The 22,798-nt window shown below is 29.0% G+C and overlaps 1 protein-coding gene across 2 annotated transcripts in view; it reads left to right on the top strand.

Moving 5' to 3' along the window:
- LOC126748396 (lachesin) overlaps nt 1–22,798 on the top strand; it is a 776,345-nt gene that overhangs the window by 62,002 nt on the left and 691,545 nt on the right. For both annotated transcript variants that reach the window (XM_050457624.1, XM_050457613.1), the window contains exon 2: nt 22,061–22,203. In XM_050457624.1, coding sequence (XP_050313581.1) covers nt 22,143–22,203 — 61 coding nt within the window. In that variant the 5' untranslated portion in view covers nt 22,061–22,142. The remainder of the gene's footprint in view (nt 1–22,060; nt 22,204–22,798) is intronic.

Consider the following 22,798-nt stretch of genomic DNA (forward strand, 5'->3'; position numbering starts at 1 on the left):
ACAATAGTGAATAATAATTCTCGTATAAAACATACAGTTTAAAAAAAAATCCCATTAAAATTCCCCGTCAAGCTTTTGTTCTCCCTAGTCGGGGAATAAAGCGCTGCAAACTTCCGGCATATCGCAAAGTCATAACCAAAATTATTTCGCGCAGCTTCTAATAGTCAATTTTAACCTCTTCAATGCTAGGAGGCTTTGTAAATAAAAGAGAATTTATATTAACTTTTTAATGGAAAGGATATTAAAGTTCGCTATCGCTTAAAAAGTTTACTAGGCGAGATATAGGGTCGAGAGGAAATATTCCGTAACTTGGGCTTGCGTCATTAAAAAGTTTCTCCTTATGTGCTTTGGATTTTATGTTTCTTAACCCGCGTGGAAAGTCCTCTTGCTGATCCTTTATTATATAATGCTGAAATTGTACATGATTTTAGATTATATAAAGAATTTTTAATTTAAAATTTTCATGTGCTGTTTTAAAGTGGAATTTTCTAACATCTTTTAGAGTATGTAATTTTTTGAAAAAGATTTTTCTTATATTGCATGTTATTTGAAAAATTATAATAAAAATATTTTAATAATTTTTAACCTTGGTATTTTTTAACAAAATGTTAAAATAAAATAATTGATTATATCGCTGTTGCTAAATCTACCTGTATATCTTGTTCCCGCTTTTTTAATTATTTTTTATTTTAGTTTGAATTATGTCTTTTTTTTTAAGAAAAATGTAACGTAAATAAAAAACGTCTATATGTGAATATACACTAAGTGGTTTTTTCCAGTAACTTTATTACTTTAACGACTTAAATATTTAACGTAATTACTTAATTAAATTTTATAATTTCATCACTTAGGTAGGGTAAAACACCCAATCGTTGGCACTCAGCCTATTGTTGACACCCCGTCTAATTTTTTGCAAAAATTAAAATGAATCTGACAATATTATCGTCAATTTATTAATTAAGGTAATTTTGGCAACATCGCCGAGACTAGTGAAACGCCAATGCGTATTATTATTCTTTAAGTTTAAGTAAAATTGCGAATCGAATTTGACGTGTCGTGCGTGAAACTGAGACAAGGTAGGAATTTATGATTTTGTGGGTTTGGTACTTATAACTAACCTGAAAACTTTATGACTTCTTAATCAAATAGTTATTTTTCTTGTTGGTGATATTGCTAACTATCTTAAGTATAATTTTTCGTTTAAAAAAGTACATATTTTTCAATATAAATTAAAATTTGTAGGGTGCCAATGATAGGCAGAGAAAAATGTTATATTGCCAGTGGTTGGCACCTATGCCAATTATTGGATTATTGCTGCTAATAATATTCTCCCAATTATTGACACCCTATTCTATTTTTTTATTTGCTCATCTCAAGCAATGAGTTTTGTCTTAAAACTTTTTTGTTTTAATTCACCAGGTATAATTTTTAACATTTTTTGAACATTATTTTTTAAATCTAAGGCTTACCATATATGTTCCTATTAACTTTTATTCTCAAAATCAAACACTTCCTGTATTATAGGCTCTCAATTATTAAACACCCTGTATATTTTTTAAACCAAGAATTATTTGACTGTATTTTCATACAGAGTTTTATTTACATTAAAAAAAAAACATAAATAATATAATGGCATTTGTTATACCAACAAAAAAAAATTCTAAAATTTTATGTATCTAAAGAGATATAACAAGGGAACTTGTTCCATGTTGCATCTGCGGTGTTTATAATTTAAAAAATATAGCATATAAAATATAGGGTGTTTCATTAAGAAAAAACTTATGTACACTGTGTCCCATTTTGGATGAGACTGCAGGGTATCTCTGTCATTTTTTAAGATAGAGCTTTGCGGTTTTCACGACCCTGTATCACTTTTTTGTAAAACTTTTAAAGCCACAAACAGAAATATTCTAACTACTTTTGTTCCTGAAATACAGGGTGAAAACGAAAATGTTCACTTTTGGAGATGTTATTATTTCTCAGGCCCTGTATAAGATAGAATAAAAATGAAAACTGCTTATAATAGATATTTTTACATAAAAGTCAGTGGCGTATTTAATTTTTTTTTCTAATGCACTGTTTTTAAGATTGGGCACAAACTTGGTATTTTTTAAATGGAACACCCTGTATATTTTAACGTCAAATTTTTGCATTTTTTTTTCTGAATACATTGATTTATCACAACCTATTCTTTAGTAAATTTTAGCTTCAAAAATCAGAAAAATCCATATTTATTTTTGTTTTTAATAGTAGGCCATGAATTCTTACACACATGCATTTAATTATTACTTTTTTAAAACGCCATGTGATTTAAACCTGTTTATTTAACTATATTTTAAACATTAACTTAAAATATTAATATAAACATAAAAATGTTAAAAACAAAAAAAATATATCGGACCAGGTTTAACATTAAAAACTAATTAGTAATTACAAGAATCAAATTAGAAAATTAATTACAAAAACCAAAAAATAAACAACAAATATAAATTTAATAAAACTGTTTAAACTGCTGTCCATTTTGTCTTATACAAAAACCACATACAGTCTGTATTCGTCTTAAGGCATTTAAAATTATAAAGGGTTGCCTTTGTAACTTTATGAATGCTTCTTCAGTTGTCGCTCGGAGTTCATTTATATTATTATGCCGATTTGCATAAATTTTATTTTTTAAGTACGACCATAGAAAAAAGTCCAAAACACTTAAGTCCGGTGACCTCGGGGGCCATCTGATTGGCCCGTGTGTGCCAATCCAACGTCTATCAAAATGGGCACTTAAATATTCTCTAACTACCCTTGAATTATGAGCGGGCGCTCCATCTTGCTGGAAATATATTTGATGTCGCTGGGCTAAAGGTATGTCCTTCAGCAACTCTGGCAAATTATTTTGCAATATATTTAGATATCGTTGGGCAGTTAAGCTACCCTCAAAAATTGTATATACAATTTTAGTGCCCAATACAAAACAGGAAACACTAAAACCAAATCATCTTTGTTGCTGTCGTTCAAAAGTAATATGTTGGTTTTCTTGATACCAATGTCTGGTATTTTGCCTATTAAATATGCCACTACTGCTTATATGGGATTCGTCAGACCATATTACCTTTTTTACAAAATCTGGATCTTCATTAGTTTTGGTTAAAAACCAATTAGAAAATTCCAGTCGTTTAAACGGATCGTCAGGATGCAATTCTTGAATAATATTTATCTTATACGGTTTAAATTTATGCTTTTTTAAAATTTTTTGCACTTTTGTTTTGGAAACTCCTATCTCTTCCTCTATCTTTCTACAGGAAATTTGGGGTCTTGCTTCCACACACGCTAAAATATTAATTTCGCCAGCTTCATTTCTATCAACATGGGGTTGCCTAGGTTTTGAATAGCAGCCATAATTTAAATGATTAGATTTTAACCGGAATACCGTAGCCCGAGATGGCTGACGTCTTTCTGGAAACCTAATAAGATCTTTTTTATTTTTTGAATTTTGTAACAAAATAAAATAAGCTAGAGCTTTACCTATTTAAATATAATTGCTGCGCCGCTTCGACATTTTTGTTAGAAAGGTTTAAACATTTTATAATATCATACTTTTCAAAATTTTGGAATTCCATATTTTCACCGTCAGCCATCATTATTGATATGTATTGAGTCTGTTTGTGACTTAGTTTCCATGAATGCAATAAACAAAACATTTTTTTATGCATGTGTCAAAGAATTCATGGCCTACTTTTAAAAAAATAAACATAAATATGGATTTTTCTAATTCTTTGAGCTAAAATTTATCAAAGATTAGGTTGTGATACATCAATGTATTCAGAAAAAAAAATGCAAAAATTTGACGTTAAAATATACAGGGTGTTCCATTTAAAAAATACCAAGTTTGTGCCCAATCTTAAAAACAGTGCATTGGGAAAAAAAATTAAATGCGCCACTGACTTTTATGTAAAAATATCTATTATAAGCAGTTTTCATTTTTATTCTATCTGATACAGGGCCTGAGAAATAATAACATCTCCAAAAGTAAACATTTTCGTTTTCGCCCTGTATTTCAGGAACAAAAGTAGTTAGAATATTTCTGTTTGTGGCTTTAAAAGTTTTACAAAAAAGTGATACAGGGTCGCGAAAACCGCAAAGCTCTATCTTAAAAAATGACAGAGATACCCTGCAATCTCATCCAAAATGGGACACAGTGTACATACCTAAGTATAGAGGTTTTATAGGTTCCTTTCTTTTTTAAGATGGCTCCAAAACGAAAACAGAATCGCTCCAAAGGCTCCACCAGATATAGCGAGGAAATTGTTCAAAAAGCTCCTGAAGAAATTCGATCAGAAGAATCAAAAAAGGCATCTCGAAAGTATGGGATTCCAAGGGTAACCCTACAGTTCGGACTTAGTAAAAAATTCAAAAAAATAAAAAAAGGTCCGTCTACATACTTGACAGAGGTAGAGGAGATTCATTTAAAAGAATGGATCATTGATAGTCAGTGCAAAGGTTTCCCAAGGCGTAAAATTGACATTCAAACATCTGTTCAAACATTTCTAAATCAAACTGATAGAAGAACATCATTCAAAAATAATTTGACAGGCGATAAATGCTTCAACCATTTTTTAAAGCGGCATCCTGAATTAGCAAATCGAACTGCAGAAGCGGTCACTTCAGCTTCAGCAAATGTAGCGGAAAGCGATATTAAAAAGTGGTTCCCAGATATCGAATTTTATTTAAAAAAGAAGGAACTATTTGACATCATGAAGGATCCCAGCAGAATTTTTAATGGCGATGAAACAAACTTTTATTATGTGCCAAAACTTGGACAAGTCGTTGCTCTAGAAGGCTCTAAGAACGTTTACGAAGTAGATATGGGAGATGCGATACAGAATCTCACTGTGATGTTCACCTTTTCAGCATCGGGTACAATAACACCGCCGAAGATCATCTTCCCAAACAAGAGCCTTCCACAATCGGTGAAGGACAGTGTTCCGGAAGGATGGACATATGCGTTAACTGATAATGGCTGGATGAAATCCGAAACTTTTTTATTTTACCTTGAATTTGTCTTGCATCCCAGCCTTATCAAATCTGGAATTGTGTTTCCAGTAATAGTATTTGTTGATGGACACAAAACACATGTCACATACCAAGTAAGTACTTTATGCTCTAGGCTGGAGATAGTCCTAATAGCCCTATATCCCAACTCCACTCGAATTCTTGAACCCGCCGATGTTGCCAGTTTCAGACCCTTAAAAAATCTTTGGCGTTATGGGGTTTTGCACTGAAGAAGAAACCATTTATTCATGAAACTACGAAAGGAAGATTTTGCTTCTATTTTGTACACGGCAGTGGAAAAACTTGATGCAACAACTATATTAAACACTTTAAAGCATGTGGATTATTTCCTTGGGACTCCAATGCAATAGACTATACCAAGTGCCTAGGAAAAAATACCCATATTATTGATAGTGTAGGAGAGCCAGAAGCAAATATTAGTGAAGGCCAATCAGAAAAACAAATAATTTTGACTTTGTTCAAAAAGCTAATAGGCGATAGAAAATTTATGGAACTGGGACAGGCGGGAATGATATCGGACGATGAGAATTTTGCAATCTATAATCTAGAAAGAATCTACCTGTCCGTTAGAGTCAACCACGCCATTCAGCTTCTGCAAAAATGTGGTTAAATTTGTGGCTGTTGTCCTCTTATTCATAAAACCGTGCTGTTTTTCAGTGACAACACCGATTATATGATTATAAATTTTGTTATATAATATTGATTCAAAAATTTTGCTTGGACAACAAATTAATGCTACAGGTCTATAATTTGAAATATCAGCCTTGTCACCACTTTTAAATATAGAAGCTATTTTTGAGGTTTTCCATAAATCTGGATACATTTTTTTTTTCAATATTAGGTTAAATATTATTAATAAGGGCTCAATTAGAAGATCAATACATGCTTTAAAGATATAGGGTGGTATCTTATCTGGCCCGATCGATTTTTTAGGTTTTAATTTTTTTGCAGCGACTCTAGGGTAATTAAATATGTAAGGGTTATTAAAATTCAGCACACTTAGAAAATAGGAAGGGTAGTTTTCTTTATAAAACTAAACCTTATATACAAGGACTTAAAAAAATCTTAGTTGTTATCAAAAGTTATTAAGTTCTTTCTGATAGCAACACAAAAAGAAGAAAGTATGAATTTTATGGATTATGTCACTTATAAGTTTTAAAACTTGAAAGCTGAGAAAAAATGCTTTGAAAGAAGAAAAAATGCTTTACATTATATATTTTTTTAACTCACATGTGAGGTACAACAGAACATTTAAAACATTAAAAATGTTCATACTTCTATTTTTGTTTTAAATAAATATCAAAAAAATTATATTAAAGCTCTGTAGAATAATAAAAACTGGATAAAAAACAATAAATTTTATCAATTAGTTCATATCATGATATATTTAGTATTAAAATAAGTATGAAACTTTAAAAATAACTAAAAAAAAAGTCAATTTTTTCATCGTACTTAGTCCTAAAACAAGAGAGCATTATAAATTTCTTGCAAAATATAATATACCCACTTGTAGACAGTAACAAATGGGTCGACCCGTAATACACAAATTTCCCGCTTTTTTCCCGACAGGGCGACAACTCTCGAAAGTTCCACATGCGAAATAAGCATACATTATATACAAAATACATTTTCCAGCGGAAAATGAAATATAAATACGCGCGTCGTGGAAACGAGTCACTTGAAAAGTAAGTTGAATAAATTCAAAATGTAATTTATTAAAAAGTCCCTGAAAAACTGTATGGTGGCAGATATTATCCGGGACCCCCGGAGAATGCCCGGTATTATTATAAACTTTTTTGGGGGTTTCTGCTAGGCTGGACTTGAATTAATTTTATGCTAAATGTTTGAAAATTTACATTTCAAATGGAAAGTTTGAAATGTTATGTGGTTTTATTAAAGGCTTTCTTTCGACTTAGTTAGGATTCATGAGGTTTAAACAAATGATAATTTATCCAGGATATTTTGTTCAAATGAAGTCCATTAAAACAATATAAAAGCTTTAAGTCAGGGTTAAAGCCACAGAATACAAATATAGAGAAATGCGTGCTGCCTAATAAACATACAGAAATTCTGTTGATAGCTATATTGACGTTGTTGACAGAATTACAGAAGTTGATGCGTTAACTAATGAGTGATGAGAGATATATTTAAATAGAAAGTTTATTTTTAAATTAACAATACGCTTATCAGTTTGTGTTTCAATGTGGATATTTTATAAAAAACAATTTTAATAAAATACCCACATTTTACTAAATTTGTATTTTACCATACCCATTTTTAATTAAAAAAAAAGTTTTTTTTTTGAAAATTTAAGGTTGGAAAAAAATAAATATTGCTTATCAGGCGTCACTCATCACTTTATTCCAGAATTAACACATCAACTAAAATACTATTTGATTAAAATTTAATTCTCAAGATATTGTTTATTTAGGACATTTAGGATTTTTAGATATAGATACTTACCAAGAATTATAAATTAGCACGATAAGTATGGGAGCAAATTTCAAATTAAAAAAAAAAGCTAAATTGTCTTTTAAATATTTTATTAGATGAATTAAAATAAATTTAACAAAGGTATTTAAAATGCATAAAAATAGTTACAATAAATTATAAATTAAATACAGTAAACCGTAAGTACTGTACTGTACCTAAGACCTTTTATGTAAAAAATAAAATTGTTGCAAGAATAAAATATATTTTAACTGAATATCCTAATAATTTTTGGATTTTCAGAAAAAAAGGACCTGCTTTTTTTTTCCTTAAGTGTTTAAAACAAAAACATTATAAGAAACATGTATAATATAACAAACATACCTAAATAAAAAATTAAACATATATATATATATATATATTTTAACTTTTTAACCATCTATACAATTGTAACAAAATAATATAAATCCACATATTATAGAAAACAAAATATAAACTCTTATAACAACAGAAACTGTTCCTATTTCTTGAAATAAATCTGGCTTCTTATTATGAATAAATTTATTAATAATGACTAGATATAACACAAATTCATATGTACAAGTTAATATGCATGTTTTTTTTATTTTTTGAGTAAAAGCAAATAAAAACAAAATATAAACTGTAATAAAAACTTATCTTAATCCGTGACATGATATAACTATGTACAGCATGATATAAATACCATAATATGTTTTTTTTTATTTTTCTTTTTTTTTAACCACAAATCAATAAAAACAAAATATAAATTCTAACAAAAAAAAAATAAATAAAATAAAAATTTCTTAATGCAACTTCAAAGGTTTCCATTGTTGCCAAATACCTTAAGCTTGATTTTGGTTAGTCACAATCGGGTAAAGATGTCAAAAATCAGTGGGATTGTTTCCAATAAGTATGGAACATGAAACATAATAAAACAGATTATGGCAGTATGTTCTGTATACAATAATATATCCTAATCGGGTTAATTAATTATCCTAATTAGTATTTCATCCTAATGATCCAAAATACGAATGCATTGATTATCACAGTAGTTCTGATCACAATTAAGGTTCTAAATAATACTTTAAAGGGTTTTATATTAGTCTATAATTTAGCTTTAAGCAAATATTATGATTTTAATTAATCAGTCAATAAATAAAATAGGACTATAAAAAGCAAAGTATTTACGATTCTGATTGTGTATCATGACGATATTTAAGATTTTTGTTTTTTTTGAAGGCATTTTAGATTGTTGAAACTTTTTCTGTTTTTTAGAATGACTTAAAGATTGTGGTTGTGAAGTTGGCTTTTGATTTTTATCCTTTAAATATTTATAAATTACTAAGGAAGTGTTACCTTGAACAATTTGTTTAACATTGTCATGCTGGTCACAGTCCTTAAAAAAATTTTTATAAACCAACCAAAACTTTTTCTCTAAATTGACTAAATGACCATGGATATCCAAAAATTTGTATAAATTGAGGTGCATTAAGTCAATTAGGAAAATCAGTTTTTGAGAAGGATATGCCAATCTGGATGTGTCATCATTTTCCTTAAACTGAACAAATAGGTGTTGTGTTTCTACTTCAGGTGAGTATAAATTTTTATAACAAGTGGCACAGTTGTCTAGATCCAACTTTTTCAGTATATAACCAGCCACATATGCAGTAGCATAATTATTCTCTAACAAAATTTCCTCCTCATTAGTAATATCTGGATCTTCAAAGATACATGGCTGATTATTGCAATTAGACACTGGGAACATAGAATTATCAGCACAAGAACTTTCCGAATACTTTTGTAGAAAATCCCCAAAGTTACCCAGAGATTGACAAAAGTCATCTTCACAATTAGAGTTTTTAAAATAGGTGAACTTAAGTTGTTTATCACCAATGTTTTTAAAGCTCCAACAAATTGTAAACAGGTTGGATTTAAATTGCATATACCATGTTGCCTAATTTCCCCAAACAAGTTTTCAATTGGGTCTTGATTTAGGTTCCTTAAGTTGAGATATTTTAGACCCATTTTAATTAAGTTTTCCATAGAAGCATTACTGCTCTTATTGTAGTTTGCCAGCCCTTTACAAACTTATGTTTATTACTCTCTTTCCCCTTTTCCTTAACAATAATTTTCCTCATTTTAAGCAACATGGCTGACCAAACTTCCCAATGAGGAGAATCATCTGAGAATGCACAAAGGTACTTTTTGCCACTACTGTTTTTAAACTGCGAGCTATTGAGTGAGTCAAAAAGATTGTCAATCATATGACAAAATTCAGCAGTATAATTTGCTTCTGTTGTTAAAGCACCAACAGAACAAAAAGTTTTAATTGCAGCTGCCATTGACTGACTCAATTGACGAGCAGCTACACTAACTTTCATGACTAAAAAACTGTCCTTAAAATTGAAATTATGTTGCTTCAGCTTGTAAAGACATTTATATGTTCTCATGGTATTATCTACCTTAAATGCTTGATAGATATAGTACATAGTGGCAAATTTCCATTTATCAAATTCAATCCTATTTTTTATGAACGAATTTCTTGTATTTTTTAATAAATGTGGTACATCAAAAATGGTAGTGATGCACTGTCCATTTAAAACAAAATGGTAGGGCGTTGGCTTATCATCAGAATATTCTATAGTTAATTCCCTTAAGGCCGCAATATTTGTGCTGCCCTGATCACAAATGGTTGTGCAGACTTTCAAACCAATTGATTATAAATCTTTTATACAAGATAATATAAGTTTTTTTAAAGCCTCAGTTTTAATAGTGTCCTTAGTAAAAAAATAAGAAACAGGCATGTTGTAAGGTTTTCTTAGGCCCCTTACCATAAAAACCAAAGCATGATTTGCCGAGATTAGGGGTCCTGTCAAGCTCACCCAAATCCTCAAAACTAGAGATTCTTTGCTTAGATTTTTCATAAAAAAGCCTAGAAGTTAAGGACATTTCATCAAACATGAGAGCACAGCGGCGGTCTAGGTCACTCACAGACTCTGCCTGCAACTTAAGATGTTCAAGAATAGGCTTAATATGTCCACATTCAAAGGGAATATTAGAAAGTATCGATTGAAGAGTACAAGGTGATGGTAATTGAAAAAAATGTCTTAAATACTTGTACAGTCTGGGACTACGTTTAAAGATGGAAAGGGGGAAAAGCTTTATCCTTAAAAGACCATCTACGACCAGAAGGAGGACGGTTTGCATTTAAAATTTAGCAGTTTATAAAGTCCTTAATTACCTCATTAAGATTTTCCTCAATAAACTGAACCTACCATCATTATATAGTAATTTTAGAGATGCAACATGAGCTCTTTCATTCTTGAGAAGAAACTTAAGCTTAGATAACTTACACATCAGAGACTTATGTACATTATATATAATTTCTTGCTCATTTGTAAGAATATCCTTAGACAGTCCTGCCTTGGCAAGAATGCCCCTCTTATTCTCAAGAAGAAAAGAGTATTTGTCACTATGGTCTCTCTTAGTTTTCAAACTGGAAAAATCAGAGCTGGACGATATTGGAGTATTATCCAGATTCACAGTGTCTAAAGAGATGTTTGGTGAATTAGAATCTGTAAGATTTGGAACCATGATTTTTAAGGATTTTTGCTCTTGAAATGAACTTAGATCTTCTTTTCTAACTTAGTAAAGATGTTCTCTGTCAATCTGAGCAACATCAATGAATACATCTTGAGACACACTTTGGGACTGGGTTGCAAATAGGACTTTTTTTCATTAGGGACCTTTGAATAATTATGACCACTTTGCATTTCAATCTTATGTGGTACAGCATCCCATCTAAGTCGCACAGGATTATTAGGGTTATTAAAATCAGAACCAGAAAAGTGATTGGAGCCAACTCGATAATTGGTGACACTTTTAGTTGGACTTACATGACAGATCTCTCCAAGATTTTTGTAAGGATGAATTCAATGGAAATTTAAAGAATCTATGAGTTCTGTGACTGTCTGGGCAATTACTAATATACAAACTACTGCATAAAGGATATTTGCACGAATATTTTAATCTAGATGAAGACAATGAAAAGGAAATACTAGACATTTTCCCCGTGGAGGACCAAGAATTAAAACTGAATTGTAAAAATAAAAATTTAATTAATAATACTGACATTGATATGTCCAGAATAGGATTGAATTTATAATTATAACCTGGAAAATGATAATACATCCAAAATGCACCCTAACATTATTAGAAAACGCTTAGGTATGTCATATTTAAAATTTACTTGTCTCCTGCACTATGTAGTTGCACGATGATTGGATGTTGGCACGTTTGTGAAATAATTTATACTTAAGAAAACTAAAAAAAGCTATAAATTTACTTAAAAAACTTTACATTGGAAAAAACCATGAGGCTTGGCTTGTTTTCCATTCAAAAGAAACTTAAAATAGACGGTCGTCAAATACGACAGTTAAAACATGTCACTATTGTCATTAAAACAAACTATTGTCATGTTTGATGTACGTCAAAATCAAAAATTAGAATCAATCGGCTATCTTGGGTGGCAAACTATTCCGCCCCACCACATTCAACCTTCATACCGGTGGTTAAAGCTATAGTTCATAATCAAAATAATTAAAGGTGTTTATTGCCTTTTAATAATCAATTTGATATATTGCCCAATTAAGTTATGCATAGGATTTATAATAGTATTTATTTATATTCTTTAAAGATGGCTAGTTTAACTATTAAAAGAAATAACGAAGCCTAGGCTTATTTTTGTATAATTTAATTGAAATAATTCATTTCTTTAAATTTATCCTGTAATTAAAAAAAAACATTTAACAATTTTGTATCTTTGTTTTATGAGGTTCACATACATAACATTTATTTTTTTCTCAACTATTATGTTCATTTTCACTATTTTTGCACCTTGAAGAATACCAAATTTTAGCAAGACGTTGTCACAATGAAAATTTAAATGATTTGCAGTCTTACTAAACCAAATACAAATCTTCAACACTAACATTTTATTATTTGAAATTTTAATTTATACATAAAATAATATTGTTAGTAACTAAAGTATAAATTTAAAATAGTTAGTCAGAGGCTTTAATTAATAAATACTATTTTCTATTAAATATGAAGTGGTATTGAATTAGTTGAGTAAAGAAAACTACTAAAAAGTTGTATAAAATAACTTGGGAAATATTTAAATTAGCAAATGCCATTTTTTAATAAAGACAAAACTGTAACCAATTAAGTTATGCTTATATTATTACTGAATAAAATTGATAATAATCATTATTTATAATTAACATTTATAACATGCATAAAAACTACAAATAATTATTTTAACAATTCGGAGTAATTAGGCAAAATCTTAAATTATTAAATTTTCAAATAATATTTAATTAAGTAATCGACTAATCGTAATAATTTAGTTATAATATAATTAGGTGAATATTGTTTGTACTAAATTAACTAATTTCCAGGATTTTTAAGGACAGATATAATAGGACATTAAAAATAATAATAATAACGACCATCAATTTACTCACTACCTAAAGTTTTAAAATTTAAAATAAAATTAAACCAAAAATCAACGATAATTCAATTTTTGTAAACAATTTTATAAATACCGAATTTGGAGTTTTCTATATAAAATGAACAAACGCACAAATATTAATATTTGTTGAATATTATTGGATATAATGGATATATATATAAGGAAATATTAAATTATTATTTTATGATAAATATTTTATTTCTCCGTAAAGTTATTTGCTAATAAATATGCAATAAATATATAACGTTTTAAAATTTAATCGAAATATTATAATTTTTGTTTTTTATATCAAAAAGCTATTTATTGTCTCTTTAAAGTTTAATTATATTTTTAATACTGTAAATTTAAATATGGTTTATTAAAAAATATTTATTTAGAATATATTTGCTCTTAGTTATTAATAAACAGATTTTTGAAATATTAGCAAAATATTAATAGTTTAAAGTCGTCATGATCTAAATTTAAAAATCTTCTTTTGTAATGTAAATAATTAAACATATTGTTATTTTTATGGCTTTATTAAGTAGCAAAAATAAATTAAAGATTAACGAGGAGAATTTAAAAGGCATTAGAACCATGTTACTGCAGCTTAAATAAATAATAATAACTTAAGCAAATATAGTCGACAATTAAAACAATAATTAACTAAAAATTAGCACCAACATGATAATATTTTATACATGGTACCTTTATTACATACATTTTTGTCATACAGCAAACACAAAATAAAACTTTAACCCGAAATAGTATTAAATAAATCTGTATCACATTTCATAAATTGTCTTTTTGAGTTTCATTGAAACCATCAATAAACTAAGAATTAATTTAAACATGATCTTAGGTTATATATATTTTTTTACTTATTAAATAACGTTCATATATAGAAGAGAAAGTAAATTATAAATTAAAAAAAATATATATTTTTATACATACATATCTCTTGAAATAAACACCTACTGCCCATAGAATAAAAAATTTTATTCAGTCGAAGAATGTAATAAATTAAAATTGTTTTTACACACATTCTGCTATCATTTCGTTTTTTTTTCTGCTTATTTATTAACTTAACTATTCGTTACACTTACGTCAACTTATGTTATTGTATCAATAATTATTATATTATTTTAAATTTATGTTATATCAGTGTATAAAATATTATAATATTTTAAAATTGCGTAAATTTATTATAATTTAAAAGATGCGTTAATTAAAAATATTTAGTTTTTTATGTTGAGGAAGAAGTGCATTCTTGTAGTAGAATTGTACAATAAAACGCTCATAGCCCCCTTCTACTCGCATACATATTAACATTTAAATTAGAATACTCTAAATGTTGCGAACATAAATATGTTTATCCTCAAACGTTTCGAATAATTTATTTTGTTTTTTAAAATATCAATATATAAATACATATATAAATACATAAATTCTTTTTATTTTACTGGAAAGTAAGCCATATAATATATTCACAATCAGGAATTTTGCTTATGAATATGAGTTTATTTTGTGTGTAAAGGCTGAAATTGTTAAAATAGGTTCGAAGGGGGCATACCGCGCGACGTTAGTAAAACCACATCTTTTTAAGTCAAAATCTATATTAAAAGTTCAAACCAAAAGTATATATAATTACATCAATACACATTTACAAGTCAGCACCTTTTTTAGTATTTCACCACTTGCTTAATATAAAGACCCACTTATTTCCTAATAGTTTGCAATTTAATGTACCAAGTTATGACATCGTGTGGAGGTGCTAATAACCTCTAATATTATACTCGTAATATAGGATATTTTGCAATTGTCTAATTTGCTTAATAAACATCCGTTACATGTGTTTAAGGTTTTATATTCTATATATTTGTATGTTTGGTTTGCCATTTTATATTAACTTCCTTGTTATTTTTCTAATATTTTTATTTACCTTATGTTTCTTCCTATGCTTCGTCTGCTTAATAACAGGTATTTTTCTAAGGCTTTGTATTTAGTACACTCAGTCACTACTTTAATCTAATCTGTATATTACCTACTTTACTAAAATATTAAAGAAAATGTACACATAGACATACATTTTTTACACCAAGGGCCCCATCAAGGCAAATTATAGATATGCAACAATTGGGAGGGTAAGAATTGTTAGATAAGCTAAAATATATAGAATAATAACCTCAATTAAAGCTTTCGTCCTACTATATACAAATAGCATAGATAAATGCATAAATACATAATAGCATAATTAAATATGTACAAAAATTTAACTAATAACTAGTTCTCTACTGTATTCCTTCTATATAATTACTAGATTATAAGCATTCATTGATAGCATATTCAACTTGGCGAGTTCCTAATTCAAAAATATGGATACCTATTCGTTTGACTGACATCCAAATAACCAATAGTTTCGATCGTCAATAGTACTTCAACTACTGCATATTACATAATATCGATTTTCGACTATGTTTATTTTGTGTAAGAGATATCTTACATTATCCTGACCCATTGTCATGTACTAAAGTTGGTATTTTCAGTTGATGGCTCCAAGGTAAGTTGGTATTGTTATTTTGTTTATTGGTTTCCTCAAGGTAAGAAATCCGTATTTATCAACAGCTTCGCTAGATAGTCATTAGGCTAAATATCTGAGTGAAAATTAAAAAAAAAAAATTAAACTTTTAATTTAAATTTAAGTATATAGTTTAAAAGAAAATTCAAATATTTAAAACATGCAGAGTACGATATATGAATTCTTAGGGTAATATTTTACTCTAATTTTTTTTCCAATATGACCAGGACTTTTTATTTTGGTAACCCTTTGATAAGTTTTAGGTCGTAAATGCACCAAATATCAAAGAAATAACAGGATTGTTCAAAAGTTATAAATTAATAAATTACAAAACTGGTATTTTTACATTCTCTAATATAACTTATTTACATACATGTAAAATATGTCTCTGAAATGAAATTTCCCCAATAAAACACCCTACTTTTAACAAATATATCTATTTCTGTATAAATATAACCGGATAAATGTGCTGACGTACAACTAAAAGTTAATAACGTAATAAAACCCCGTTACCTGGTGCATTCCATGTCCAAGACTACTTTGTTAAAGGCACAACCCTTTAATAAAACACCCATTTAAAGTGGCCTACAAATGCAAATAGTAATACTTTTGTATAATTGGCGTCATAAATCTAACTATTAATACAACATTTTTTAGATTTAAAACACGCTAAGTTTTTAAACTTTAATTAAAAAATCACTTGGCGAGTAATAGTTATCAGAACGTACTGTTATTTGAGCATAATTGTACACATAATCATTTTTACAATAAATACTATTTTGGGTCATTGCATAGGTAATATTCCATAAAATAACGAATATTAATATACGCAGGGCATTTGTACAATGGCGGCAATATTTCAAATTGTACAAACACGTTACCGCATATTTATTCACCTCTACAAAACTGTAAAATTGTTTACTGCCCCGCAAATGAGTTTAACGAAAATATGTAACAATTTCCCTCGTTGTCGGGAAATGGAAAATTTATTGCTTAGTTGAACAATGCGTTATAGAAAATAGTACAATTTTAAATTAAATGTCGGGCGAAAAATACGCACTTTTTTGAATAAAATATTATGACTGATAGTAAATCCAATTTGCATCTTCGATATTGGACGTTATATTTATGTTGTAATATTTTATTTTTTTGTTATATTGTAATAAGTTTTTATTAAATTAATCATTTTAGCATTAAGTGAAAATATAAACTTTTATTACAAAGCCCTCAAGACTACAGAAAATAGTCAAAATGTTATAAGAACAAACCAGAATGTATTATTTTAAATTATTACCACATAAGTCTGTAAGATGAAATTTTTTCAATAAAAGTAAATTATTGCTGTTATTCAAAAAATCTTTTATTTAGTTCGGAATAATCACGTAATAAAATATTTATGCTTGATTTTTTTTTCTGCGCAGTTATTTTTTTGAGGTTTCTAATAAAGGTTCTATCGGAATATTGAGAAAAAAATCTACGCCTAAAAACAATTATTCCTATTATGATATTATTTAAAAGAAATGATAAAATGCCAAACATACATCTTTAACTATTCCAAAGATAAGGGTAAAGTGAGTGCATAAAAAATAAAACACGACGAAAATAATTTTTCTGTTGATATAAATTTTATTTGAAGTTATGTGTCTATATCTATTTTAATATGAAATGGGTAATATATTATTCCAAGTGTCCCATTTTAAATGGTCTGCAACACTTGGACGGATTCGTTGGCTACCTAAGTCACCAGACCTAACCCCACTTGACTTTAATTTTTGGGGACTTCAAACATATATTAAGTAAATAATTAAATCAATATATGGAAGATCAATCTTAAAAGCTAGCAGACGTGTGCTCAGAAATGTATTGAATAAGATACGGATGTTTTTCCTCATTTATTGCAAATTAAGTAGGTTTACTTAATGTTATTTTAATATATCAAGGGCGCCTGCCTAAATTTGGTAAAACTAATAATATCGCTATAACTTTGTAATTTTTAGCTGATTTAACCGACTCTCTACCTTAAATATTAAGAAAAACTAATACCAACAGTGCCGACTTAATCTAAGGTACCCTGTATAGTTTTAAGTAAAGAACACCCGTCTTATGCCGACAAAATTATTATTTTATCATTTACCTGGAAAACTTTAATAATACAATATATGGACTTGAAAACTATCTAAGGTTTTTCAATCCTGTCTGCTTTTAAATTTAGAAATGGTAAATAAGATTCGGTTGTACCTTAATTTTTTTAATTTTAAATAGCGCAAACTATATTATAGTTACTTATTACTATATTTGTACAAGTTTATATAGGTATTCCATTTAAATTGTGAGACAATTCAGTACGAGTTTAATTCCCCAAGAACATAGGTGCTCATAGTATCAGTCTGCTGATACTGTTTTTCAAGGTTTTGGCTAGTTTGTTTACGATTTCAAATTACTAAAAATAACCAGATGGCATATAACGTTACATGTTTATTTTTCGCCTTTGTTGTAATTTTAATAAAAACACAACACTTCATTTTAAATTACCGCACGGTAATTGCACAAAAGAAAATATAGCAATTTATTTAATGGCACGCAAACCACTTTGGCATGTACGCTGTCAGATTAATTTTTAAAATTCAATTTTATATTAGAAGACGTGTACATGCCATATATCGAGTATGGTAATGAGCAAATTATAATATTGTAATTACCCGTCCAATTGTTTTAAAATTATTAAAAGTGTTTTGTATATTTTAACACAAGTAAATAATAAATTAGTTGCCAAAGGTAGAAAGGGACAAACTTATTTTCTCACGAGCCTATTTTAAAATACTCATATGATGAAACAGTAGATAGTAGTATATTATGAATTAGAAGAATTTTCTTGCCGTCCTTAAATAAATGTTACTTTGTGTGTTAAAAAAACTTTCGGTTTCTTATATGCTAATTTAGCTTTGCATTTTTCAAAATTTTATTCTATTTACCCTGTGTTTTTGCATATAGAAAACGCTTTGACTAAGTTCTTGCATGAAAAAGTGGTTTTAGTATCCATTTATGTTATGCATAATATTAAAAATAAATGTATATTTTTTTTAGTTATTATTTGAAATACTTCTTTTTTAAAATATTTTCGGAAACTGGTAAATATACACATCAAAATGGTCTAAGGAACACTAAGACTTAAAGAACACTTATATTTTCATACGGAATAAATACTACCTTTAATATTAAGATACCAACGAAGTAAAATAAATATTTGGGTACAAAAAATCATGCCAGAACAGCGTTTTTTGCTACTTGCACATTTTGTCGAAATAACGCAAATTATAATTTTTAAATTCTAACGCAATATCGCATTTTCTGTGGTTCCAACTGAACAATTGTGATTTAGTTTTTATTCAATAAAAATGGAAAGACGACATTTAACTCGAGAGCAAATGCTAAGAGCAGTCGGAATGCTTGAGGCAGGAACAAGTCAAAGAGACGTTGCAAGAGCTTTGGATACATCTCCCAGTGTAATTAACCGTTTGTGGACAAGATATCGAGAGACAAATGATGTTAGAGAACGGCATCAAGGCCCGTCGCGAGTTACCACACCTGCCCAAGACCGTTTTCTAACTTTGCAAGCTCAAAGAGATCCCACGGTAACAGCCTCTGTTTTGGTTCAGCAGCTCTCACGAGTGCATAACGTCGAAGTTTCAGGTCCAACTATTAGAAAGCGTTCGCATGAGAGAGGACTTCATGCCAGAAGACCCCTAAGGGTTCCTCAGTTAACTTTAGGAAATCGAGGTGCAAGATTAACGTGGTGCCACGAACATGTAAATTGGAATCAAGAAAGATGGGCCACAGTTCTTTTTACGGATGAGTCTCGATTTTCATTTTATCCTGATTCTGGTAGAATTCGTGTCTGGATAGAGGAAGGAAATGAAAGTCGTTTGCGTCATGCCCGGGAAGTAGTAAGGCAACGTGGTGGATCACTAATGTTTTGAGGTGGCATTAGACTTGACGGAAAAACGTATCTCATTTTTGTGGAAAATACAATGACTGGAATAAGTTATAGGTATAATATACTACTGCCTCTAATTGTTCCATATTTACGCGAAATGGGCCCAAATTCGTTGTTGCAACAAGATATTGCCCCACCACATCGAGCACGGCTTGTACGAATCGCTATTGAGGAAAATCAAATCAATCTTCTACCCTGACCCTCTACCTCACCGGACCTTAATCCAATTGAGCATGTTTGGGATTGGTTAAAAAGGCAACTTCTTCAACGATTTGACTTTTTTCAAAGCGCTCTGGAGCTTCGTCTTGCTGTGACACATGTTTGGGAGGAGTTGCCCCAAGAATTAATTAATAATTTAATTTAAAGTATGCCTAGGCGATGCCAAAGTGTTATTAATAATAGAGGTGGACCATCTAGCTACTAGTTTAATTTGTATTTGGTAAATTTTTATTTTTATAATTTTCTTTAATAAATGGTAATAAATGGGATTTTGTTCTTTATTTTTATTTGGGCCCTAAATTATGAGTAAATTATAATATACAAAAAAAAGTTAATAATTATATTGTTATCTTATTCGAATAATGTAAAAAATCCTTCTCAAAAATATTAACATATTTGTATGTGTTCCCTAGACAATTTTGATGTGTGTATAATGCAAAATATGTTTTATTTATTAAAACGTACTGCATTGCCTTTAAAGTAAGAATCTTGCGAAATAATACACTTAGGCTAATGAAAAAATGAATTATCAAAGCATTTTTTTTTCTGATTTAGTTTGTTTCTTAAGATAACCGAATAAGAAAAAATAGAGAATTAAGAATTGTCCTGTACCATTATGTTTAAATCTTGGGAGCGTGAAGTAAAATTCAAGTAAATCAAGAATTATTTTATATACAAATAAAAAAGATTAATAATATTTTCAAAATATCCAGCTGCTTGTTGAATGCAAACTTGTGCCCGTATTTGACTCTGTTTTGTTGTATTTGTTTAGCAGCCTACTGAATGCTGTCTAACAAATCTTCACTTGTATTTGAAACTTGCGCATAGAATAAATCAAAATCAAGGGGCTGGTGATCAGGTGATGTTGATGGCCAGGCAACAGGGACAACCTCGACCAATTGATCTTGGATAGTTAACGGTAACTCAATTTCGCACTGAAATTCCAAAATGCGTTAGTGTCCTATCCATCTGAAACCACATATGTAGGCAAATATTCAGTATGACATCCTTCAAAAGTCCTTCCAGTTTGTCCATAAGAATATAATGGTGACTGTCAGTGATGATTGCACAAATGGTTTCTGATTCCCACCAATGCAGGTTTCTCAGATTTGTAAAGTCATTATCCATTTCCATTTATATTTATTCCATTATTTTTTCCATGCTACATTTTCGGTACTCTGACATGTCTATAGATTCGACGTACACTGTTCGATCCCTTAAAACTATATCTAGGATTTATCGATCAAAGTCTGCTGGCAAGATTACTATCCGACTAAAAAGATAATCACGCAGACCGCATTCCCAAAACTGTCTGTGTACTGCCAGAAATGTTCTGTAATAAGGCGTCTATTGCTATAGACCGATGTGGATACTCGATAACTGCTTAACAAGTATTGCTGTTACAGTAATTGTATCAAAAATGCATATCTGCGTACTCTTGAGAAAAAAGGCGGTAAGACGTTTTAATAAAGAAATCGTCACTCATTAAAAAGCTGGGACTTTACTTAAACTTGCTTGCTTGGATGTCAATGATTCTTAGTTGCTATTTTTTGACGGTTTATTGATTTCTATACGTATGTACTAATGACGCGCACGTAAAGATAACTGCCTTATTTATCATGAAACAGTTTCATTTGTATTTGTAATCTCCGAAATCTGTAGTATTATTTATTTTTAGTATTTTCTGTATATGTATATCATATAACTTTCACGTAAATGAAAATGGATATACAAGTTTTACGTTTTTTAACTTGAAAAGAAATGTATTTTACAATTCTAAAATTTCAACGTAACGATACGGGATACCTTGTATAAAAGAAAATATTTACTGAATTGATGATTGTTGTTCAATTGATTCATTTTCAGGAAAAGCTTTTTATGTAATATAATCGGGGACCTTTTCTTTCTATTTCTGACTTACTGGTATATCATATAGGCACTTGTTGTGCCTAACACAAACTACTTTTACTGTATACAAATTTTACTTATTTTAATAAGTAAAAATATTTTTTTAAGAGTTTTTTAAATCAATGATCCAAGCATTATACGTTTATTGATAAGATCATTTAATGTATCATTTTAAACATATTATATAAACTATATCTATAACATTTAAAATAAGAAGGCAATATTCTTAATAATTAAATTTCCTATATATTTCTAGTCTTTTATAGTTAATCTCTATATAGAAAATCATACTAATAGAAAATTATTTATTCTATAGAATTTTTGCTTGTTTCAGGATTTGGCCTCTATAATGGTAAAGGGACAAACTTAAAACATTTGTGATATACGTGAAAAGACTTTTAGATTTTGTCATTAAAATGATGATGTACTGCCTCCTTTGTTTGCTCACATTAGTCACCACACTACACGCCTATGCAGGTAAGTTTAAAAAACCTAAATCAAAAACTATGTTCAAATTAAAAAAAACTCATAAAATAAAATGATTTAATAAAAGTGCAATTAAAAAAAAACATAATAAAATCTTTTGAAAATATTTTCAGTAAAGTTTACAAAGAACACCAATAAAATTATATTAACAACCGTGAAATTTCATCGCTTTTGAAGTATATACAAGGAAGTAATAATTAGCGAGAAAAAAAAAAGTGAAGGGCTTACTCTCAAGACGCTTTCGGCAAAAAACTAATTTGTTCTCTTTTGCGCGGCCCCTTTCAAAGGAAAAGAGTTTTAAAAATTAAATTAAACTGTTAGCTTTACCCTCGGATGGCCTCGGAATATTTAAGTGGGATATTTTTGGGTATGCGACCTATTTGCTTCATTTTTTATGAGTACCCATAAAATAAATTCAATTTATTATTAAGGGTGATTTTTTTTTGCATGTAAAATTTTCCTTTAATCCAGTAAAGCCTTCAAATTGGCATATTTTAAAAGTTTTTTTAAATTTTAGGAAGTTCGCAGCTCTTAATGTTTAACATGTATTTATTATGTTCTTGTATTAAAAATATCATTTTATTAA

The sequence above is a fragment of the Anthonomus grandis genome, chromosome 2 (assembly GCF_022605725.1).
Source record: "Anthonomus grandis grandis chromosome 2, icAntGran1.3, whole genome shotgun sequence".
In the NCBI taxonomy this organism is placed as follows: domain Eukaryota; kingdom Metazoa; phylum Arthropoda; class Insecta; order Coleoptera; family Curculionidae; genus Anthonomus; species Anthonomus grandis.